Here is a 24,539-nt window from a genome sequence, read left to right as displayed (position 1 = left end):
AGCAAGTACAGAGAACAGAGGAGCAATCTCACTCCTGCAATAGGGTGGAGGTGTTCAGTGAAGCCCGACCACAGCAACACAGTGCACACAAAGGAAAAAGTAAGGAGACAACAGATTTCTCATCGGAAATACCGTGAACTATAAGAAACTGGAGCAACAACTTCCATACATTGGAAGAAAAAAGAACCATCTAAAAGTAATACCTTGTATTGAATCTGTGGTTTCAATGTGTCCCCCAAGGTTTCTGGGGTTGAAATTTAATCCTTACCATAAAGTATTAAGAAGGTAGAAATGAAGGGTCTGGGGAGGTGGCTCAGTGATAAAGTGCTTGCCATGCAAGCCCGAGGACCTGAGTTCGATCCCCAGCACACGTACAAATGCTGCCATCCCAGCTCAATTGGAAAGCTCCAAATTAATGATAACCTCTGTCTCAAAAGCCGCGGTGGAGAGAGGCTGAGGCAGAGGTGTTTGGTATAACTCCACAGGATGAGGGATGGAAATGCAGACACCCCCCTCTCCTGTGGTGTGTAGACAAGGAGTCCAGAAACTCAGAGAGAACAGCAGAATAGTGACTGAAGCTACAGGACCCTTAACCAGGAATGCAGAGGGGCTGAGAGGAGCACCCAGTCAGCCAGAGCAAAGGCAAGTGACCGCGCCAAGGAGACCATAAAGACAGGCTGGAGGCAAGGGACAGCTAGGGTGTGAAAAGAACTAGTGTCAGGAGGAGACTTGGTCAGGGACTGGGGCTGTAGATCTCACATGGATCTCAGTGACACTCCTATTGCAAGTGGCTGGCACCGTCCTGATGAAGTATGTTGAGAACTGACCATGGGGATAAGATCCCAGAGTGAAAGAGGTGGACTCTGGGGGACAAGAGAGCTAAGACCATATAGTACGTAAGATCTGGCAAACTCTTAAGATGACGGTTCCCAGTATTGTGATGGGAAGGAGAAAGTTGAGAAGCTTCTGGAAGCTAGGTCATGTGTGGCAGAGTCGGTTCTTTAGACATCTTCCCTTGTCAGAACTCTGAGCTGTCTGGGGATGGGGCCATTCTCTTCCCCCTCTTTCTAGTGTCTCCATTGCTCAGTTAGACTAAGAGACACCTCCCCCGGCTCGGCCTTCAAGGACTTGCAAGTGGCACAGCAGAGGTCTCCACACAGGGACTCTGAGTTCAAAGCTGCTTCTGTTATGCTATCTTGTGTTTGTTCCCAGAGGCTCCAGGGCCTGCCTGGCTGTTCCCTCTCATTGGAAGGAACAAAACCGCCCCTCACGGCCTAGTCTGCAGACAATGAACTGGGCTTTGTCTCCAGGAGTCTTCCAATGCAGTTCAGGTACCCTGGAAGTCTTTTGAGCTCTCTCCTCTCCTTCCCTTTTTCCATTCTGAAAGGCCCAGGGGGCTGGGAACATGCCAGGGCACACTGGTAGCCAGCACAGCCTACTTCTGATTCCCAACTGTGGTGGTGGGTAGCCTCACACTGGCGGTTGGCAGGCACTCTTGGCTCTCTGTAGAATGACGCTTTGTTTTCATAAAAGATCCAGGGCCCTGAATTGGGCTGGCACCAGTGAACTTGGTACTCTTGCCCAAGTCACATGCCCTGTTTTTCTGAAGCTCTGGCCTCCCAGTGGACTACAAGGCTCTGAGGTGACAGAATTTGGGGGAGTTTGGAGCCAGCTCCAAATTTCAAATACCAGAGGTTGGTTCTGTGTGTCCCACCAGGCAGAGCCCAGAGGGGAAAGTCTAAGGACGTGTAGAGACAGTTTCTATGCCTCAGGTGTGTCACAGGGCCGTGATGGAGTCAAGCCTAGAGACCACTCTGAGGGACACAAGTTGGTGGCAGGTGATTGTGAGTCACCGTTGTGAGTGTGGAGACTTTAGTTTCGGTCCTGACATGAGCAGTTCATGCTCTGAACCACTGAGGAGGCACTTCTCCAAATGGAGGAAAAAAATTTTCTTAAGTAGTGCCGGTTGGAAAGATGGCTCATGGGTTAAGAATAATACCACTAACCAGGCCTGGTGGTACATGCTCTTTTCCCAGCACTGGGGAGGGCAAAGACAAACAGATCTCTGGAGTTTGAGGCCAGCCAGAGCTATATACGTGAGAGTTTATCTTTAAAAAGAAAAGAAAAAAAGAGTGCATACTGCTCTTGCAGTTCCCAGCATGCACATCAGGCAGTTCACAGTTGCCTGTAATTCATTCCAGCTGCAGGGAATCCAGTGCCCTCTTCTGGACTCTCAGACACCTGCAGTCATGTGCACATTCTTACACACAGGCCTCATTTAAAAAATAAAATAAAATGGCTTAGTGGGTTAAGTGCTCGCTTCTCAAGCTGGGGCATCTAGGTTTAATCCTCAGAAGCCACCTTTTTAAAAAGGCGGATTTGGTGCTGTGAACTTACTTGCAAGACTAGCACTGGGGAGGTGGAGCCAGACAGATCCCTAGGACTCACTGGCCGGCCAGCCTAGCCCATCTGGTGAGTTCCAAGCCAGTGAAAGACCCTGCCTCAGAAACAACACACACACACACACACACACACACACACACACACACACACACACCACCACCACCACCACCACCAACAACAACAACAACAACAACAGAAACTGAAGCCATCAGGACTCAGGGTACTAGAACACTGAATCATCAGTCGCGGTGAGGCACAGTGGAAGGAGGCATGCCTAGCAACCCATAGCAACAGGCACAAGTGGTACCATTGGTTCTTGTGAAGAAATGATTTTACAAGAAGTATCACAGAGTCAGAGAATGCAGCCAATTCTTTTAGATTCCTCTAGATTGGGGAGGAGAGGGGGGAGGGTGGTATGAGGCAGGGCGAGAGCAGTGGTCAGGATGGCACTCCAGTAAAAATTCTGGGGTTCATGGTCCAGAAGCCAAGCATCAGAGGGGCAGTCGGCATCTCGTCAGTGCAGCCTCAGATGTTCATGGTCAAGGTGATGAACTGGAAAGAGAGAGAGGAGGGCTTGCCCTTCCAAGTCTGGTCTCGCACAGGAGTGGCCTCAGTTGTTTATGTCACAAGTACTCTGCAGGTCGTTTTGCCTACAAATTTGGATGTCTGACTCAACAGGAAACCATTTTTTTTTTTTTTTTTTTTTTTTTTGGTTTTTCGAGACAGGGTTTCTCTGCGTAGTTTTGCGCCTTTCCTGGAGCTCACTTGGTAGCCCAGGCTGGCCTCGAACTCACAGCGATCCGCCTGGCTCTGCCTCCCAAGTGCTGGGATTAAAGGCGTGCGCCACCACCGCCCGGCTTTTTAGGAAACCATTTTTTAAAAATTTAAATTAAGCCGGGTGGTGGTGGCTCATGCCTTTAATACCAGCATTCCAGAGCCAGAGGCAGGAGGATCTCTATGAGTTCGAGGCTAGACTGGTCTACAGAGGGAGTTCCAGGACAGCCAGTGCTGTTATACAGAGAAACCCTGTCTGGGGGAAAAATTTTAAATTAAAACAAATTTGGCGGGTGTGTTTTAATTTATATATATATATATATACAGACCAGAAGTTGATATCAGGCTTTTTCCTTCCTACCTTATGTTTTGAGACAGGGCCTCTCACTGAACTTGGAGCTCCTTAACTGGCCACACTGACCAATGAGCTCCAGAGATCCACCTGCCTCCGGCCCCAGTGCTTGGATTACAGATACGTGCCACCAAACTTGGCTTTTTACATGGGTTATGGGAGGGGGGTCCGGGGGGGTCCCCAAAGTCGGGCCCTCAGGCTGGTGCTGCAGTCACTTCACACACTGAGCCATCTCCCCGGCCAGGTGAAGCTTTTTATAAAGGCTGAATGAACTTGCAGGACAGAGAGATGAGAATACGTCTTCTCCCTGTGGAAGGGGACAGTCTCACAGAGACGTCCTGGGCAGGGCAATGTGAGTTGTGCTTGCTTTTTGGCACACACACACACACACCCGCCCTTTTTCAGAGAAAGGCGACCCTCTGCCATAGTGGAGCTGAGGAAAAGAGAGGCAAGCTGGCTGCTCAGACTCTTTGTGAGAAAGTGAACTGCTGTGGAAGCCCGGAAACGTCTCATCTCTCCCCTTCTTCCCACCAGGCTTGCTCACGTTTACATGGAACGTTCTGTCTCCTCATGTTCTTTCTTGGGCATCTCATGAGCAGGCACTAATGCATGAAGACACCCACAGCTCAAAGGATTACAGCATGCATCATACTAACTGCCAAGTGAACAGAAACACCAGCCTCTACACTGTGTAATTGCCCACTGTGAGTGCTAGCCCTACCTGGGGCATCCAATAAGGATTATAGAGCGTTTGTACTCTGCTGGGCCCTGGCTGGGGTCCGCTTGGCCGTACCTCATTTATGTTGAGATGGATGATGTCCTTGTTCTTCACGCTGAGAGACTGGAACACCCCTGGTGGGAGGGAGGAAGCATTGCATTGGAGACAAGCCCCTGGGCAGGTTTAAGGGTTCCTGGACCCCTGGGAAGTCTGTGGGTAGCTGCTCCCTCTAGTGGAGATCAGAATCCCTGCCTGACAAGGTGGAGACCACTGAAGGGCCTTCAATGCCTGGCCCGGGAGATCTGAGAAGCAACTGTCTTCTCTGGACCCCAGGCTCCCATTCTAGAAGAGATACAGCCAAACCTTGATTAACAAGGAGGAGGAGGGCTGTCCCTGAGCAGAAAAGAGAGAAGGGAGACTCCATAAATGCAGTATGGACTTGTTTAGATGTTGAGTCTACCAAGCAATGGTGACAATGTTCTGTCACTACACTGGACACTTTACTATAGACTGGGCAATCCATGACGGTGAAGATTAGCTAAGAATTTTTCTAGGGATGTAAAATGCATGGAAATTATAACACCACAAGAATTGTGACATGTTTGTTTGCAGCAGAAGGGACAGAGGATGACTGAGCTGCCCTGGACACATTTGGCTGCCCTTCAGGGCTATTTGTAGGGGAACAGCAGGACAATGAACCACCTCTTAGGAGTACCTATACATGCCTTCCCACTTTCTGGTATAGCAAACCCTGCTTAAAATGACCGAGTCTGTGTCTAGGGCTTTCAGAGGGACAGTGGATGAGGGACAATGTTCTATGAGGGGACTTGATCCTAAATGGGACCTTTCCTCAGTAAGAGGCATGAACCTGCTCACTCACAGCCCTTCCCAGCCTGTAGGTGTGTGATGAAAGACAGCCACAGGATGTAGTTTGCGGTCATTCATATTCCATCTCTCAGCTGACAGGGCACAGTTATCTGCACAGACCCCATGGTGGCTCTCTGTGTCCTAGATCTACCATATTTTCCCCAGGTTGTTTCTTATATACTCATAGATGAGGTCTGGAGACCCTGAGCTGGGCACTTCATGCCCCCGGGGGTCCAAGGACACTCTCAGATCTCCTGTACACTTTTGGCTCCCCTGTACACTCACGGCTTGCATTCTCCAGCCGCACCAGGCAGTTGAGGTAGTCATCGAAGTCCAGCTGGAGGCTCTCATCTGCATACCTGAGGACGATCAGCTGCAGGAGATGGCCACTCAGCTGAAAGCCTGTGGAGGGACAGGAGACTCGGGACCTTCCATGGCTGAGCTCCATGGTGAACCCACTAGCTTTGGGGTCTCCCGAGCCACAAAAGTGAACTATTCAACCTACAAAGCCTGTGTGCATGTGTTCATATGGATATCCATGTGTGAGAGTATGGGTGGAGGCCAGAGGTCAATGGGAGCTGTAATTCTTTGGGGCCACCCCCCCCCCCGCCTTATTTTTTAAAACAAGGCCTCTTATTGTTCTGAAACTTGCCAAGTAGGCTAGGCTAGCTGGCTACTAAACTTCAGGAATCCTCCTGTCTCCACCTCCCCGGTGCTAGGATTATAAGTGCATGTCACCACACCTGACTTATCTTACATGGGTTCCTAAACCCTGGCATCTGCATGCATAGGACCAAAGGAGCAGGATGAGCAGCTCTCCCCGTGGCAACCGAGGACTGCAAAGGCTTAGTTAAACCCCGCGGTTCCCCACTCAGTCTATTCTGCCCAGGAGATGGAGTCACAAGCCCCTAAGAGAATCAGGCACCGTCTCATGTTTATGACACACTTTGTTCTTCACAAAGAACCCAAGGTGTCACGCTATGTTGTGACTTCTGCTATGGCCAGTTGCAAGTGCCCGTTAGCACACAACAAGGCGGGCCAATCACGCTCGCCACAGACAGCCCTCTTGAGGCTTTTGTTGTTGATTCTTTGCCCTATATTTTCTCCCCTCCCCTTTCTCTCCTTGCACCCCCTCCCCCGTGTTCCACTCAGCCTCCTTTGTCATTCCCGTCATGTGTCACTGACCACCCCATCCATCCTCATCTCCTCTTCTTCCTCTCTCATGTTCTTTCCAGTTTCATGGCTTGTACTCACCCCTACTTAAAACAAACATGAAAACATCATCTGGAGCACACATCTGACTGGTGTTTCTTTACCTGCGGCTTTCAGTGCGGTCCGCAGCTCATAGGAAGACATGGTACCAGACTTGTCCACATCGAACTGGAGAAACAGATTCTGGGGCCAGGGAGTAGAGCATTGAGAAGTCAGAGCCCAGGGGCCAGTGACAGCTAGTAACTGCCCGGGGATGATGGCTGCCTTCTAGATAGGCAAGGTTGGACCAGGACCTGTCCGTCCATCCGTCTTTCCTTCCTTCCTTCCATCCTTTTTCTTTCTCTCTCTCTCTTCTTTCCTTCTCCTTTCTTTCTTTCTTTCTTTCTTTCTTTCTTTCTTTCTTTCTTTCTTTCTTTCTTTCTTTCTTTCTTTCTTTCTTTCTTTCTTTCTTTCTTCCTCTCTCTCCTTCCTTCCTTCCTTCCTTCCTTCCTTCCTTCCTTCCTTCCTTCCTTCCTTCCTTCCTTCCTTCCTTCCTTCTCTTTTTCTTTGACAGAGTCTCATGTATCCCAGGCTAGCCTCCAAATCTCTATGTAGCAGAAAATGACCTTAAACTTCTGATCATTGTACTTCTGCTGCCTAAGTTTTGGGATTATAGATGTGCACCAACATGCCTAGTGTCATGTTGGGGATCAAATCCAGGGTTTCATGCATGCTAAGAAAACACACTGTCAATTTAGCTAGACCCCTAGCCCATAGGCTCTCTTTTCTTTTCTCTTCTCTTCTTTTCTCTTCTTTTCTTTTCTTTTCTTTTCTTTTCTTTTCTTTTCTTTTCTTTTCTTTTCTTTTCTCTTCTCTCCTTTTCTTTTTTTCTTCTTCCTCCTCCTTCTTGCTTTGTTTTTTAGAGACAGGGTTTCTCTGAGTAGCTCTGGCTGTCTTGGAACTCATTTTGTAGACCCGGCTGGCCTCACCCTCAGAGATCTGCCTGACTCTGCCTCCTGAGTACTGGGATTAAGGCGTGAACCACCCCAGCCCAGCTGGGCCCTCTCCTCTTCAGTGCAGCGCTGGGGAGTTAGGGTCTCACATGGCTGGTTCTGCTCCCAGCCACGGGTCCTCTTTTGCCTCCTTTCGTTTTGAATGGAAACACCGTGGCACTTCTGACAGCATCAGGTGTGCTGTGGTTCCTTGACTCCCCTCCCAACACTGCCCTTAGCCTGTCGCTGAGGTCTTTGCCCCACTCTGCTGGGGGTCTGGACTAGATCACATACCATCCAGTGCTTTAGCTTGTCCCAGAATACCCGGAACTCTTCAAACTCCAGCGTTCCATTGCCACTGGTCTGGCCACACGGGCTAAGGGTCTTTCAACTCAGGATCCCTGTGGGAACCCAGCTCTCGGTTCACAGGAGGAGGCCAGAGTTGTGTGGCATGAATAATGGAGTTGGGGCCCTGGGGGAGTAACCTTAGTGATAGAAACAGGAACCTCTGAAGAGGGGAAATGGCAGGTGAGATGGGGTGAGCCCCCGAATATTTACAATACAGGAAAGTAAACCCATTATTCCTTTGGGGGAGACCCCCCAGATCCCTTCAGAAGCCTTCTCCCAACTGCATTGTCCTGACCCTCTTGACTCTGACCCAACCCTAGGTAGGTTGGCAAGGCCTCCTGTTTTTAGAGCTGTGGCGCCTGTCTCAGGAGAGTGAGCACCACAGACCACCGCCGCTCAGAGGGACCAGTGCGCTTGCTGGAAAGGATACGTCCATCAGAGAGATGATGTTTCTGCATGACAGCAGGCTCAGCTTCTTGAACTTGAGGGCTGTTTCTGCAATCACATGGGAAGCTTCGTGATCAGTGACCCTTACAAGACAAACTTACCCTCCCTCCTTCTGAGAGAGAGCCCTTTGGTGTAGGTGGATCAGGCTCTCTGGGACCATGGTGTGGACACTGTCTTAGGATGTTGAGGGTAGGGGCTGGACTTCTGGAAGATAAGTCTGCAATCTGTGGGGGCGGGGGGCGGCGCTGTTGTCCCGCCTTTTACTTTAGCACTAGGGACCCTAAGATTTTTACCATCTGCCCATCTATTAAAGATTTGTTTTCTTCTAATTTGTGTATGTGTGGGTTTGTCTGCGCATGTGTATGCACAGGTGCCTGTGGAGGCCAGAAGAGGGCATCAGATGCCCCGGGAGCTGAAGTTATAAAAGATTATGAGCAGCCTAACTCTAGTGCTGGGAACCCAACTCTGTTCATCGGCAAGAGCAGCTCTTAACCATGAACCATCTCTCCAGCCCAATCACCATCCTGTTTACAATTGCAAACATTCTTTAGAAATTATGTAAATGGCCAGCAAGGAATATTAACGTGACTTAACTGCAACCACACCATATTCCACTGTTTCCCAAGTGCACTTTAACGACCAGCTCAGAAAAGTTCAATGGGCGGGATTTACAATCGCTAAAGAGCTGAATGTGGTGGTGTATGCGCGTAATCCCCACACTAGGGAGGCAGAGACAGGAGAATCACAGAGAATTCCAGGTCAGTCAGGGCCCATGTGAGACCTGTTTTTTGTTGTTGTTGTTTTTGTTGTTTGGTTTTTCAAGACAGGGTTTCTCTGTGTAGTTTTGGTTTTGGTGCCTGTCCTGGATCTTGCTCTATAGCCCAGGCTGGCCTCAAACTCACAGAGATCCGCCTGGCTCTGTCTCCCAAGTGCTGGGATTAAAGGCATGCGCCACTACCGCCCAGCTGAGACCTGGTTTTAAACAAACAAACAATAAACCCCCAAATTGCTGAAGAAATTTGATATTTATATACAGCTGGTAAAACCTCAAAAACACTGTGGTAGCTGGGTGTACGATGTGTCTTTAATCTGGGGCTAGAGGAACATAAACTTGAGGCCAGCCCTAGGCATTTAGCCAGATCCTCTCTCAAAAAAAAAAAAAAAAAAAAAAAAAAAAAAAAACAAGGGCTAGGGAGATGATTCAGGCCATGAAGCATGCAGATCTAAGTTCAAGTCTCCAGAACCCCCATAAAAAAGCCAGAAGCACTGGCATGAGCTTGTAACCCCAGAACTGGGGAGGTGGGCACATAGAGGCTCACGGGCTGGCCAGACTGGTTTACTAGGTGAGTCCCAGGTCAATGAGAGACTCTGTCTAAACGAACAAAAATAGCAGGAGCCAGATCTGACGTTGTCCTCTGGCTCTCCATGCAGGCGCACACCCGTGTGAACACACCACACACACACACACACACACACACACACACACACACACACACACACCAGCATTCTAAGTGTAAGAGTCCAGTAACAAGCACATACTGTATGATTCTTTTATATAAAATGTCCAGAATGGCAAGTCTGAGACAGAAAGTAGATGGGAGGCTGTCAGAAGCTGGGGGAGGATGGGATAGGGGGTGACTGCTATGGCAAAAAAAAAAAAAAATGTCCTGGAATGGACTTTACACACATGTGCAAACATAGACACATATACACATGTGAAAACCCGTACATGTACACACAAATGCACACACAGCACAGATAACACATGTGTACATTTATACACACACGCATGTACACATGCACAGCACAGACAACACAGACATATATAACACACATGCACAGCACAGACAACGCACACATACACGTTCCTGTCTGCAGAGCACAGACCACACACATGGTGACAGTGGTTACTTGGGGTCATGAGGTGCGATGATTTTTATCTTTGCTGCTAGACTTTTCGGTAGAAAAGTCTATAGAACACACCACCAGAAGCCTGCATCATTTTCGCAGTTAGGAAATAGTGAGAACAGTTTCTACAGTCTGCACACAGGTCAGCCATGGGGAGCAGGTCCCAGGCTCTAAGGAGCAGAGCTTGGGAGAGCCCTGACAGTGTGGCCACTCTTCCCGTCCAGGGAGCCCCTGTCCACTGGGGGAATTGACACTTACTCTTTTGCAGAACAGCATTTAAAATGTACTCAAGCTCCTCAGCGGACACCGCCATGTCCTGTGGAGTAGAGACAATTGTTCTTTAAGGTCCTTAGCAATTCTCAGCTTGACTTGGCTCCTTGGAGAGAACGGCCCTGAGGCCACTGTGCTTGGAGCTGAGTTCACCTCCAAGATAAAGGCAACCCACTGGTTTCTCAGGGAAGGGCCAACTGTCCTAGGAGAGACAGTGGCCTGGGAAGACTCAGGGAGGGTAAGGCATGCTGCCCATTCCCTGGAACATGCAAGATTCTTGGAGAAGACTTCAAAAGCTGCTAAGTACTATAAAGAGTCTGAAGGCATTTGGAGAACCAGCTGGTCCTCCTCACAGGAGTACTCAGAGAACTGGAAACATTTCATGTATTGGAGTCTCACCTGCAATGCAGGACAGAAGGCCTAGGGCACAGTTCACTGGTTAATATAAAACCTCTAGGGGTAAATGTTGGAATCATTAGTGTCAGAAAGTCACCAACCCCAGCATCCGCAAAGCAAAAGCTGGTGAGAGATACACTCGGGTGTTACCAGAACCATGGAACGGGAGCCTGAAGTTCTAGGATGCCCTGGCATTTAAAGAAAATTGTATTGTAGTGCGTGCGTGTGTGTGTGTGTGTGTGTGTGTGTGTGTGTGTGTGTGTGTGTGTATGATGTATGGGTATACAAGTATGTGTGTGGAGGTCAGTGTATGTGTGTGTTGTATGTGTGTGTGTGCATGTATGATGTATGGATGCATATGTATGTGTGTGGAGGTCAGTGTGTGTGTGTGTGTGTGTGTGTGTGTGTGTGTGTATGTGTGTGTGTGTGATATGTATGGGTGCACATGTATGTGTGTGGAGGTCAGAGGACAACTTTGTGGGGCTGGTTCTCTCCTGCCAGTTTTACCTGGGTTCTGGAGGTCAGATTCAGATCATCAGGCCTTCATCTTGCCAGATCTTGCTTAGTTTTTTGAGACAAGGTCTCACTCTGTAGCCCAGGTTAGCCTGAAAATCTTCCTGCTTCAGCTTCCCTGGTGCTTTCATGCCAGGCACGAGTCACCACATTTGGCCACCTGTGTGGTTTTTATGCACGTGGAGGTCTGGCTAGCTCCTCAATATGCCCGGGTGCTGAGTTAAGCCGGTGAGCACAGTCACTGTTGACGTTATTTTAACATATGCCAGTCGGCTCTGCCACTGAAGCTTCCTGGCCTGGGGAGTGGGTCTTTGGGATTTCAGCTCTGGTAAGAAACTAAATTGCAGTACACAGCTGCCCCGGCCAGGGGAAATAGGCATGGAGCTACACACCCAGCCACCCAGGTGGAGGAAGAGCAGGACAGGACCTGAGCAGGTAGAGCTTAGCTCTCGGGCTTTTTATTTGTTGTTGCTAATGAAGGTCGAGTGGATTCTCCTGCCTTGGTTCCCTACTTCCTTCCAAATGCTGCACCTCTCCCTTGGTGACTTCTGTCCTGCCTCACGCACCTGCGCAGGGGCTCACGGCTATCATGATGTGGGCTCGCCTCCTATCATCCTCTGCCCCGATCTGGAGAGGGGTGGCTGCATATGGCTTCGTTTCTCCACCAGAAACCAAGTGTGGTGTTTCTGCCCCTCTGCCCTGCTCCACTCATGTAAGTGTCTGCAAAGCAGCCAGCAGGCGTTGTCCCCTAAGTGTGAGATCACCCACCCCCCCACCCCCACTGCCCCTTTCCTTCCAGGAGCCCCAGGCAGGAGAAGGGAACAAGGTAATACAGTCACCAGTGTCTGGCGTGAGCTAATCCATCAGGCTCCTTCTATTGTGGTCTTCAATGAGGCAGTAACCAGCAATGGTGTGAGCCCCAGAGCTAGGTGAGGCTTCATCTCATCCCCCAGAACTGCCAGGGGCTCCCCCAAAGGAAGCTGAGCAGAGGTGGGAATGAGGTGGAAGACCAAGGACAGGACCTGGGCCCTAACCTATCACCAGTTAGCAGAAGTGCATTGATTTGACACCGTCAGCAAGCTGGTACTCAGGCCCCCAGGGACCAGAGTTGGCTTTACTTTGCAACAAGCCCAGCAGGGCTGGGGGAAGTGCTGTTGACAAGTTCATTATCACGGTCCTCTGCTGGGAACCCAGAGCAGACCCCCTAGCCAGGGTCAGAGGAGAGGTAGGAGGGGACCAAGGCAGCTGCCTCCTACCTCACCAGCGATTCTCTGGAACAGCGCCCGGAACTGCTCCTCCTCCTCCGTTTCCTCCTCCTGTGGAGCTGGCTTTGGGGGCTGAAAGAACCGCATGAGGTTGTGTGAAGGGCAGAGCAGGGCTCACAGAAGAGAAACCTGACACGTGCTTTCCCACACAAATAGCAAACAGAAGAGCCCCACACTGGAGACTATGCTGTCCCTGAAGGAAAAGCCAGGAGAGCTCTTCCCTAGCACGTGGGAGGCCCTGGGTTCAATCCCAACACAACAAAAGAACGGAAGCGCACAGCACAGAACACGCATCAAGCTGCTCCAGAGATTTTCACATGGGAGTTAGAGCAGGGGGCGTCCCCAGTCATACGGCCAGAGCTGTCCCGTCGGGTTCGTCCTACATCTCCTGATTTCTCAAAGCTAGATAAACAACTTGGTTTCATCTCAGGAACATGAAGTCCCAGCTTGAATGGCGTCATTTCAGTTAGCCAGAGTAGGAGGGCTCCTTAAGTTTCATGTAATGTGAACAAGAAGGTTAGGGGTGTCTGGACATGACTGGCAGCTTGGCACAGGGCAGTCATGCTCCAGCCTCATCCCCCAGTCTATTATCTCTCTTGATAGTCACCTTCCAAGAGTCTGTCACCAGCATCCAGAGCAGGCAAATGGCTCAGTATACATTTTGGGTGTTTTGCTGTTCTGTAGATTTTGGCTCATTTATAAACTGCCCCTAGGGGGCAGCACAGAGCAGCACACTCTCCCGGTGGAGATTCCGACTGTTTCAGAAGCACTTAGCATGTCTTCCTCCACCCCTCATAGAGCCAACATTTATTATACAGCTTTGGATTTCACAATGATATTTTGATTCAAGCATATTATGTACTTTGACCTTATTAATTCCTCCATTAGCCTCTCCTGCTCTCTCTGCTAAAGCCCTTCCTCTTTCTGGTTAGCCCTCCTACCTTTATGACGTATATATGACACATAGACATATGCATATGTGTAGATAGATCTTAAGTACGTCTTAAGGATCTCACAGCCCCTCATAGTGAGTCCTGTGTTCTCCAAATCAACCAGCCTCATTCTTTTTTCTCTTCTTCTTCCCCTCTCCAGCCCTCCCTCCCTCCCTCCCTCCTTCCTTCCTTTCTTCCTTCTCTTATCTTTCTTTTTGTGTGTGTATATTTTGAGATGGGCCTTATATATCCCAGGCAGGTCTTAAGTTCACCCAGTAGCCAAGACTGGTCTTGAACTGCTGACCTTCCTGCCCCCACCTCCAAAGTGCTGAAGTCACAAGTGTGCTCCACCTTAGTTATCTTCTTAAATAAAGTAAATCTGAAGTCATTTCACTCACTTCCTTCACAACTAGCAAGGGGCCTCTCAGGGGAAGGGGAAGCCCAAAGAAAGATGGCACCGGAGAGAACTTTATTCCAGGTACCCACCTGGCCCTGCCCAGGCCCTTGGGCTGTGAGGGATGAGAAACAAAAGCCCTGACCTCCAGGTTAGAACCAGCCAGGGAATTTCCCGCTCTGCAAGCAGCCAGCTCCTGAATTTGATTTTTAAGAGGAACCGTCGTTTCAGAGACACATTCTAGAACCTTCAGCTGAACCCCATGCTCCCCAGCCATGCGAGAGGACTCACCTCGGGAAGATCAATGTCTATGTTCTCATCCAGGTCCCTGCAGTGGCAGAAAGCACACCGTCTTAGTTGTGGGCGTGCATCCCATGAGACTAGAGCTGTGGAAAGGTCCTGGCCTGTCAGAGACCTCTTGCTCAGTGCTGTTTGCTTCTCGTGGGGTTGGCAACCCCTCCCTGAACCAGTACCCCATCCCCAGCCTTTCAACCCTGCCCAGTGTGCCAGAGAGAAGGAGACTGGCATGATCCTAACTCAAGGACAGCTTGCAATCCTCAGCACACAAAAGCAAATACGATAACAGCATCCCCTGCTTTCCAGACACACTCCAAAGAGGGCTCTCGAGGTGATCTGCGGGACAGTGGCTCCTCCAAAAATCCAAAAGCTCTGCCTCCAGAGGAGACAGACGTCGCCAGAGACCAGCCACTCGGCCTGCTCACCCTGTTCCTTCCTGAGCTGGGTCCTAAATTGCACAGAAAAGAGAGCCTGCTGAGCAGCAGCATTCATCTCTCTGCTTCTTGACTGCACATGCAGTGTGAGCGGCCGCTTCAAGCTCCCGCCGCCTTGGCTCCCCCACTAACATGGAATGCACCTGGGACTGTGAACTGAAAATAAAACCTTCAATTGCTCTTGCCAGGGCACTTTATCACAGCAATAGGAAAGGGAACCAAGACACCATGCCCTCTCTCAATATTCCCTCAACAGGTATGACATTATCTCCCCCCCCCCAAAAAATGGTGAAGGCTAGGACCCTCCCTGAAAGCCACACCAACAGACAGAACTTGCTCTATCCCCTCTGATGAGAACACAGTGCTGGCTTGGGCCCTGCATCACAGTGGGGCCATCAGGGCTCAACTTTCAGTCTTCCACTGGGGTAGAAAGCAGAGGCTTAGGACTGGGGTCATCTGGCTCTGCTCTGTACTGGCCACTCACAGGACATGGTCATCTTGGGCTTTTATATAGGTGTTATGTGGGAATGGACGCTGAGAAACCCATTCTTGATTTGTATCAGCATCTAGGAGAACACTGAAGAAATGTGAAGACTTCATTTCTTCTATTTGGCCAAGGAAATGGATTGTGCCTGCTGAGAACCCCAACCACACTTTGGAACCGGGGCCCCCTCATTACACATTGCCAGTCCCATTCTATGTTACTATACAGAAGGTAGATTAGAGTGGTGAGCTCACAATCATCTCTCTTGACATATCTGCGCATGTTGGTCCTTTTGGGGCTGTATCTGGGATTCTCTAGGTCAGTGGTTCTCAACTTTCCTCATGCTGCAACCTTTTTTTTTTTTTTTTTTTGGTTTTTCGAGACAGGGTTTCTCTGTGTAGCTTTGCGCCTTTCCTGGAGCTCACTTGGTAGCCCAGGCTGGCCTCGAACTCACAGAGATCCGCCTGGCTCTGCCTCCCGAGTGCTGGGATTAAAGGCGTGCGCCACCAACGCCCGGCATGCTGCAACCTTTTAATACCGTTCTTCATGTTGTGGTGACCCCCCCCAACCATAAACTATCTTCCTTGTTATTTCGTAACTGTAATTTTGCTACTGTTCTGAATTGTAATGTAAGTATCTGATATGCAACCCCTACGAAAGGGCCACTCAGTCCCACAGGGGTCTTGACTCACAGGTTGAGAAGCATTGTGATGGTCTTCCCTAGATTAGGAAGAGGGTTCTTATATCTTGAACCATTCTCCCAGAGCCATAAACACACACAGTGGTGGTGAATGATAGCAGCGAAAAACGTTAGCATCAGGAGGAACTGATTTAAAAGGACCTCTTTGAAGACTCCGGAGCACAGCCAGGGCACAAGGTGGCAGTGTGAAACGGTTCACACTCACAAGTGGGTGTTTACACTGAAGCTGGAAGACTGTGATTCTGGAAACTTGCAATAGTCACCTTCATCATCATGTGCATAAATATGCCCCATATCCCTAAATGAGCCCTCCCCCATTCTAGAATCTTCTAGAGAGTTGGGGCTGAGAATGAATGGTTAGACCCAAAAGTCCTGGTGAATATGATTCCAGGAGCAGGTGAGTCGTCACTGGTGTGCAGGGGAAGGAATCTGCAGCTAGGGGATGCAAGTTGCTTTGTACCCATCTCACTTCCTGAACAGGCGATGGGAGGAGAGGATGGGGGTCTAGCTCTACTAGACGCATCCCCGGTGGCCTTGAAGTACAGTGCACGCTGAGGGAGGGCTCTGTGACCCCCACTTCTCACCGAGTAACTGCTCTCTTCTCAGAGAAGATTCTCAGGCAGAAGTCAGCCTCCTGGTGTGGCTCAAAGGTGCTGGGGATGAGGATATAGTCTCCCGGGGGCAGCTGGAAGCGGTCTGAGACTTCTCTCAAGTTGATGAATGTCTTGCTTCTTGCCAGGGAGGCGTGGTACCTGAAAAAGTCCCTACTCAGGTGTCCATCCTTGTCCTGGTCCTTGTCTGGGCACTGCAAGGGAAAGCAGGGATCATCACGGAGGCATGACTCTGGTCTTCATACTCAGTTGGTAAATTGGCCATATTGATCATGGCACAGAATCCAGAAGCAACAGGAAACTCCAAGCCCTTGCAAGGACACTGAGAGCAGCTGGTCCCTACCTGGTAAATGGCATAGCCAATGGTCAGCATGTTGGCGCCAAACCTCTTCAGCTTCCTGCGGTCTTTCTGCATCAAGGCTGCTAGGACAGTGCAGCCATCCTGGCCCTCATCCCTCTCAGTCAGGGACAGCTTTATCTGTGGGTTGGTCCAGAAGGTGTCTGCATTTGAAAGGGGGGTAGATTACTATCCCTTCCTTAAAAATATAAAATCATAGCTCATATGACAAGGTGCTTGCTGTGTGGGCACCTGAGTTTGATCCCCCAGATTCTACCCCCACCAAAAACAAAGACAAAATAAACGACTAACAAAAAGCTCAGCAGGATGGCTCCGTGCATAAAGGCATTTTCTGTCAAAACTGATGACCTGAGACCCACAAGATAGTGAGAGAAAGCCAACTCCCAGAAGCTGTCCTTAACCTCCACCGTGGAATGCACTTGCATGTGTGCATACATGCACATACACACACACACACAAGCAGTGAAGACTAAGATGCATGCCTATGCATACACACACACACACACACAAGCAGTGAAGACTAAGATGCATGCCTATGCATACACACACATGCTCACATACACACACACACACACACACACACACACACACACACAAGCAGTGAAGACTAAGATGCATGCCTATGCATAGACACACACATGCTCACACACACACACACACACACACACACACTAAATAAATGTGATAAATAAAAACACACAATAAATAGAGTGTGTGCGTTTTGTGCTGTGGACATGGAGCCAGGCAGATCCCTGGTGATCGCTGACCAGCCAGCCTGGTCTACTTGATGAGCTTCTGGCCAGTGAGAGACCCTGTCTCAAAAACAAGGCAGGTGACTTTGAGGAGTGACAGCCAAGGTTGTCTTTTGTCTCTAAACTCATGTGAACACACAGAAGAAAATACCAAAATCAAAATAAAAACCCGACACATGGGCTCACACATGTGAGCACACATAACACTAACACAAAGAAAACAATGACCAGACCCACACTAAAAAGGACACATACACTCTCTACTGCACCCCTGATGCTTGTTTCTAATCCTGAAAAGGTGGTCTCTTCCCTCCTTGTTCCCATTGGCCCTCTCACCCTATTTTCTTTATCCTCAGCAATACGCCAAACTCCTGCCTTCCTCTTCCTCCACCTTTTCAGCCGTTACCCGCACAGCCCTTAAAGGCGCTCACACATGCCCCACTTCTCTGTTGGGCAGTAGATCCTTTTCCCCCACTAACCTGGTGTGACTTGTGGCTGCGTCACCTGAACCTCACAACGGCAATTCCTTGAGTGTGTCTTGCCAGCTTCCTGCCTAAGGCTCAGATGTCATCCCCTGAGCTTGCTGTCCAGCTCCACACAGACTGCCCCTTCCATGTCCCCAGATAGATTGGATATGGAAATAGGAGACAGAAGAACAGAGAGGCCACCTACCCAGGAAGTTGCGGCAGCCACCAGCTGTGGAGCCACGGACCCAGCTTCCTTGGTGGACAGTCACCTCCCACTTGTGGAGGGCATTGTCCTCCAGGGCATCCGGCGTGAGGTTGCAGATCTCCACTTTGTCAAAATGGGCCTTGAAGTCTTCGAATGCCATCCTGAGATGGAGGGGAGGATGCACCATCAGCATCATGGTGACAACACCAGCTGTCGGTGCAGTCAACCACCTAACCCTCTTCCTGGGGAGGGGGATACCCTCAGGGTCCCTCCCAGAAGGAGAAAGACGGGGAGAAAGGAAGAGGGAAGAGGGAAGGGGATGAAGAAAGAAAGGAAAAAGGAGGGTGGTTGTTGGATACACGAGATCTGATTGCAAGCAAAAATGGAAAGGATGACATTACCAGAACTCCCCGTCATCAAGAGCGGAGTGTCCCAGACGCTTCTGCTCCTCCAGGCTCACAGAGCGCCACTCGAGAGAGCTGAAAGACCAGAGCCACAATTCAGCCTGGGTGCAGGGCCACCTCCCTGGAGTCACACCAAAACAGATATGCATAACGTAGGGATCATATTCCTGTTTAGTGAGGCTCACTGGGCCCAGAGATATGAGGCCAGCTCACCACTGGCTCCAGCATGACGGTGGCTAGAAAATGCACTTTCAAGTGTTGTTGGTAGACAGCCTCTTCGTGGGTGACATATGTGACGAATCATATGTGACACTCACAAGGAACTGAACACAGCAGCTCAGCTGGAGATCACAGTTCACGCATGTCCCTCACTCAGCAGCCTGCCTATGGCCTGGAGCAGGTCAAAGCCCTTCTGGTTTATAAATTGACACTTGGGTAGTGCTTCTAACTCTTGTGGTTGCCATTTGAAATACTGAGTGCCTCGTTTATGTGACCAGGAGCTCAGGAAAGGTCTGCTGTGGGTGAGTCCAACCTCAGGCCCCAACCTGAAGGCTCAGATAGAGCTAGAACTCACTCGCAGGAAGAGCTAACAAGGAGAGATGCTGGCACCTTTGCAGGCTCAAGCTTGGCATTCCAGTCTCAGTTGTGTGTGTTGTAATTTCCTCATTGCTTTCCAACCCAGCAGTCTCCCCAGCCCTGGGTAGGTTCTAGGATCCCCAGGGGATGTTAAACCCTGAGAACATAGTCCTATACATGCTTTCTTATATATACACAGATGGTGAAGTTTGGTTTATGAACAGACACAGGAAGAGTTTAGCAGCGATGTCTAATACTAAAGTAGGACAATCAGAGCAACAAAGGTTGTGTGAACGTGTTATCTACCATCTATACTCTCCAATCTATTATCTGTCATCTGTGTCATCCATCTATAGCACTTATCATCTGTTCATTCATGCATTTTCACATCACTCACCCATCCATCATATCATATACCCATCCATTAATCCATCTTCTATCTACCCATCTATCTATTATCTATTCATCCATCATCTATATACTCATTCCTCAACCATCATCTATCTATTCACCCATTAATACCCACCCACGTATTACCCACCTACATCCATCAGCCCATCATCTCTCTATCTACCAATCCATCTGTCATCTATCTATTCATTTATCCACCCACACATCCATCTGTCATCTATATACCACTTTTAATCCATCATCTATCAATCTGTCCATCATCTATATATCCATTTATCATCTATGCATCCATCCATTAATGTATCCACCTATCCATTATCCATCTGTCCATCGTATGTGCATTTATCCACCTGTCATCCATCTATCATTTACCCACCAATTTCCTCATTTATCTATCACCTGTCCATCAATCCATTCATCTATCATCAATTCATTCATCTATCATCAATCCATTCATCTATTATCAATCCATTCATCTATCATCAATCCATTCAACATCTATCTATCTATCTATCTATCTATCTATCTATCTATCTATCTATCTATCTATCTATCTTCTATCTATCTATCCATCCATGTATCATCTATTGCTTTAATTATCCTGTAGATCTCAGAAACCCCAACATATAAATGTTTCTTTCCTAATTAAGCTGAGCACTTTTATGTTCTCACTTGAAGGGTGCATTTTCTGGTTTCTCTGACCTGTCTAAGTGGCCAGTGTCACTACTCCTGCACTTGGGGTTATCATTAAGCAGAATAAGGTTGCTTGAACACACACACTGCAATAGACCACAACACAGGGGTCTACACCATAGTGTAGCATTCATCCCACCACTAGGAATTACGTGACAGTTAATATGTTCTAGACAGTTAATATTTATTTCCAGAATTTTCCATATGACACTCTATTTTCAGACCTCAATTGATGTGTTTAATTGAAATTGTGGATGATGAAACCTCAGGTAGAGGGGACTTCTGTCACTGAGATCTCATCACTTCTGCTGTGGTGCTGAGACTGTGCGGCAGGTCTATTTTGTGTTCACCTAGGCAGGGCTCATGACACCCAGGAAGGGCCTCAACAGGACAGAAGAGAGACTAAGGGCCTCTGTTGGCTTGCCGAGTCGTTTTCTGCGTGGGTCACATCCAGTGACGGGCAGCTAAGCAATGCCCTTGGTGGGCAGCACAGGACACCAAGGGGCTAGCTAGAGTGGCCACACCTCCTGCGAGCTTTGTAGGCAGACAGCCTCTGTCCCTCTCAAACTGTACCGTCTCTGCTCTCCCTCAGCCCGAGTTTCAGAAGGGGACAATGGCAGCTTCCTTGTACAGACTGCTTCTGTAGATGGAAGGTACAAAGGGCTGAAACATGGTGTCGTCATGTTAATTCTCAATGCCAGTCTTATTAATTCAGGTTTCGCTCAGTCTCAGTTCTTCCCTTTTCCACCAGCAGAGGGAGGCCAATCTTGCCCTTCCTTTGCTGTTCTGGTCCAAATCCTTCCTAGTCAGTCTCCTTGAGCTCTGAGAAGGGCAAATATGGACCAGCAGGACAAGAGCCTTGCAGGGATGGGCAGAGGCCGCAGCTTCTCAATTCCCAGTCACCTGGGTCACTGTCCAAGGGACAGGTGGGGACAGCCCGGAAAGCTGGCCTTTCCAAATTATTAGTAACGGGCCAATTTCCTGTCCTGCTTCAGTTTCTCCGTTGAAGCCATGGTCTTCAGCCAGTGATCAATGACCACCAGAAAGAGCCCTCGAGTGACCTGTTTGGCAGTGTTTCAGGGATTCCCAGACTCAAAAAAACCCATACACACCCACCCACGCACACACACGCACGCACAGTTGCTCGTAACTGGAGTCAAAGTCCTTCCTGATACCCCACTGGCAGTGACTATCCGCAAATGTGATCACGTGACAGTGAAAGAGCTAGCCTGAGAGTTGTTTACCCAGGATCAAGTTTAACACAGGTATCCTAAGTAAGGCCTGAAGGGAGGACTTAGGGAGTTCTGGGACAAGCCGGTCCCTCACAGGTCTGCATAGGCCAGGCTGGCTACATGTGGAGCTGGCCACAGGGAAGGGATGGGGCCACTCACCTGTCGCTCCACCGCCCGTTCCACTCCACCTGGCCCCAAGGGTTTCGGACTCTGATGAGCTTGATTCTCCGGCCTTGGAAGTTTACCTCAAAGGAAAAAGTGTCAAGGAAACATGGTGCGATGAGCCTGAAGTTGGCTCTAGCCATCCATGAGACCCGGGTCCGTCTCTATGTGTGACGGCATTATTCAAGCTCTTGAGGAAAACACATCAAAGATGTGCCGCACAGCCTCATGTCTTCCTTTGTGCCCACTCCTTGCTTTTCTGAAACGGGATTCACTATATACTGACCTCAGTTTTTCCCGAGACTCCAGTCTCAGCTTCCTAACTACTAGGATTATAAGCCTGCACCACCAGGCCTGGTGAGAAGTGAATTTTCTTTTGAGACAAAGTCTCACTATGTCAGGATCGTCTCATTCTTGTTGTGTAATTCAGACTGGCATCAGCCTTCTGTTGCTGGAGTTACAGGGTGCTGGGGCTGCAGATGTGCAGCGCTACCCCCAGATGACTCATCTGTTTGTTTTACACTTTATTTCATTCATAGTGTGTGTGTCTGTAGGCACGGGAATATCACAGAGCATATGTGAAGGTCAGAGGATAACTCTTGAGAGTTGGTTTTCTCCTTCCACCGTGGGAGCGGGCAGTTGACTCAATTTCTCAACTTGTTATGTTTGCGTGGCATGTCCTTTTACTTGCTAAGCCATTTTGCTGGCCTTGACTCATCCATTCTTTTTGTATGTTTGTTTGTAGCTCTAGCTATCCTAGAACTTGCTCTATAGACCAGGCTGGCCTTGAATGCTAGCCTCGAACTCAGAGAACCATGTGCCTCCACCTCCTGAGTGCTGAGATTAAAAGTGTGCACCACCACTGCCCAGCTGGGTAGATGGATTTCAATTTTTTTTTTTTTTTTTTAAAAATATGTACTGGCACTTTTCTGTTTTTTTTTCTCTAAACTTTTTTTTCAATGATTTGTTTATTTTTATTTTACATGCACTAGTGTTTTGCCTGCATGTAAGGCATGTATGACTGTATGAGGATAGTAGATCCCCTGAAACTAGAGTTACAGATAGTTGTGAGTTACCATATGGGTACTAGGAATTGAACCTGGGTCCTCTGGAAGAGCAGCCAGTGCTCTTAACCACTGAGCCATCTCTCCAGTCCTGACTCGTCCATTCTTAATGAGCCCTTGGAGCTTTCTTTCTGAAAAGAATACTGAACCATCCTCTGTAGAATAGTCATGTCATATCTGGGAAGTGAATCTAGTTAATAGGAAAGTGGTCTATCTTGACACAAATGAGTTTTCCACTAGGCTACGGTCCCCAAAGTTCCCATACGTGTGTCCCTTTAGTAATCTGCCCAGGGAATGATGCATAGTAGTCCCCAGAGGTTCATGGAGTTACTACCTGCTCCCAATGTTCATTAGACTGAAATCCTATATGCTGGGAGTTTAATTAGACTATAATCCTACATGCCAGGAGTTTAAGCAGCAACAATAAATGAAGAATTCTGCATCTCACATCCAGCCTTCTCTAGCTTTAGTCAAGAGAAGGTTTTTGGTGTTGGAGTGTGTAAGCCTGAGCCGGTAGGAGGCAAGTCAGCCATTCCTGAGGTCTTGGTAGGAAAGGGAGACTCTGAGAAAGGATTTAGAGGTTAGGAGGTATCAACTAACCAGAAATCTTAGCTATCGGTTTATTTTCACACGCGCAATTAGAGTTGTGCTTTGACATGTGAGACCAATTCAGATAAGCTGGAAATGTGGAAGACTTAGCAAACAGCCCGCATCTGAAGAGCGAGTAGAGTAAATGAAAGGCAGAGGAAGGAGGTCTCGCTGTCTGTGCTGCCTGCTGGGGCTGGGGCATGACTCTCCTGCCTTGTAACCAGGAATCATACTGCTGGTTTTTCTGGCCTTTAGGTCCTCCCTCAGACTTAGCCTGCAGTGAGGTAAGGGGTGTTTCTACAGTCTATGAGCTACAGGAGACAAATCAGAGTGGTTTTCATAATTATACAGGCCAATTTCAATACATTCATATAATAATTGCACATATGTGTGCATAACTACATAACAGATATATACATATGTGCATGTGTTTATGCTTATATAAAATGAGTATGCATATGTATTATACATGACAAACATGAATATATGTGTGCATATGCATAATTTGTATACATATGTGCACATATAATGGATATGCTTATCGGTATGCAAATATAACAAAAATACATATGTATATACAATGAGGGCACATGTGTATGTATATATATATATATATATTTATTTATTAATTTGTTCTTATAATGACTGTGTATCTCTGCAAAACCCTGACTGTATAGGGCTGCTATGGAATTGGGAAAGAATTCATTTATAAACATAAAATCTAGCCAGGCAATGGTGGTGTACACCTTTAATCCCAGCACTCCAGAAGCAGAGGCAGGTGGATCTCTGTGTGTTTGAGGCCAGCCTGGTCTGCAGAGCAAGTTCCACGACATCCAGGGCTATTACAAAGAGAAAACCCAACTAATCTACCAAACAAACAAACAAAAAAACCATAAAATCTAAGATAGACCAACTGCAATTCCCAAAAGGTGAGTTTGGTGCATGGGTCACCTGCCTCCTGTCTGTTTCCTATTCCAGCTCGCCTGTGTTAGGTGGTTTGTTCTCTCCTGCACAACATATCTAAAGACCAGGCTCGTCCTGTTCCCCGTCCTTGGTCCCCTGCAGTGGACCCCACCCCTACCTGGTCGAGCCCCGTCACAGTGTAGGCATGGCCCTTAATGAGCCCATAAGGAGTGCGGGCTTCAGATTCGGAGGCATTCAGGATCTAGAAGAGAGAAAGACCAGGATCAGACCTATCCTCTAAGCCAGCCTCCTTCTGGGTCAGCCTTGGTTCCAGCCCTATGCTCAGCTTTCACATCCCAGCCCTCAGTTCCTCAAGGGCAGCCATGTGTGTGGGCCTTCGAAGTTGGGGGTGCAGGACCCCCTACTAG

General features: G+C 48.7%; 1 protein-coding gene across 1 annotated transcript in view; it reads right to left on the bottom strand.

Annotated features, from left to right (window-relative positions):
- Nucleotides 1-2,510: 2,510 nt before the first annotated feature.
- The window catches only part of Capn9 (calpain 9), a 37,668-nt gene continuing 15,639 nt past the window's right edge, over nucleotides 2,511-24,539 (bottom strand). The window contains exons 6-20 of the mRNA XM_076572319.1: nucleotides 24,290-24,373; nucleotides 21,554-21,639; nucleotides 18,480-18,557; nucleotides 18,079-18,239; nucleotides 16,640-16,797; nucleotides 16,270-16,490; nucleotides 14,062-14,098; nucleotides 12,436-12,516; nucleotides 10,259-10,316; nucleotides 8,076-8,140; nucleotides 7,592-7,660; nucleotides 6,431-6,509; nucleotides 5,400-5,516; nucleotides 4,323-4,381; nucleotides 2,511-2,955 (exon numbers count right to left, since the gene is read on the bottom strand). Of these exons, the coding sequence (XP_076428434.1) occupies nucleotides 2,929-2,955; nucleotides 4,323-4,381; nucleotides 5,400-5,516; nucleotides 6,431-6,509; nucleotides 7,592-7,660; nucleotides 8,076-8,140; nucleotides 10,259-10,316; nucleotides 12,436-12,516; nucleotides 14,062-14,098; nucleotides 16,270-16,490; nucleotides 16,640-16,797; nucleotides 18,079-18,239; nucleotides 18,480-18,557; nucleotides 21,554-21,639; nucleotides 24,290-24,373 (1,380 nt within the window). The 3' untranslated portion in view covers nucleotides 2,511-2,928. The remainder of the gene's footprint in view (nucleotides 2,956-4,322; nucleotides 4,382-5,399; nucleotides 5,517-6,430; nucleotides 6,510-7,591; nucleotides 7,661-8,075; nucleotides 8,141-10,258; nucleotides 10,317-12,435; nucleotides 12,517-14,061; nucleotides 14,099-16,269; nucleotides 16,491-16,639; nucleotides 16,798-18,078; nucleotides 18,240-18,479; nucleotides 18,558-21,553; nucleotides 21,640-24,289; nucleotides 24,374-24,539) is intronic.

The sequence above is a fragment of the Peromyscus maniculatus genome, chromosome 5 (genome assembly GCF_049852395.1).
Source record: "Peromyscus maniculatus bairdii isolate BWxNUB_F1_BW_parent chromosome 5, HU_Pman_BW_mat_3.1, whole genome shotgun sequence".
Lineage (NCBI taxonomy): Eukaryota > Metazoa > Chordata > Mammalia > Rodentia > Cricetidae > Peromyscus > Peromyscus maniculatus.
The sequence above is the reverse complement of the archived record's forward strand: the minus strand, read 5'-3'. Positions and strand labels throughout refer to the sequence as shown.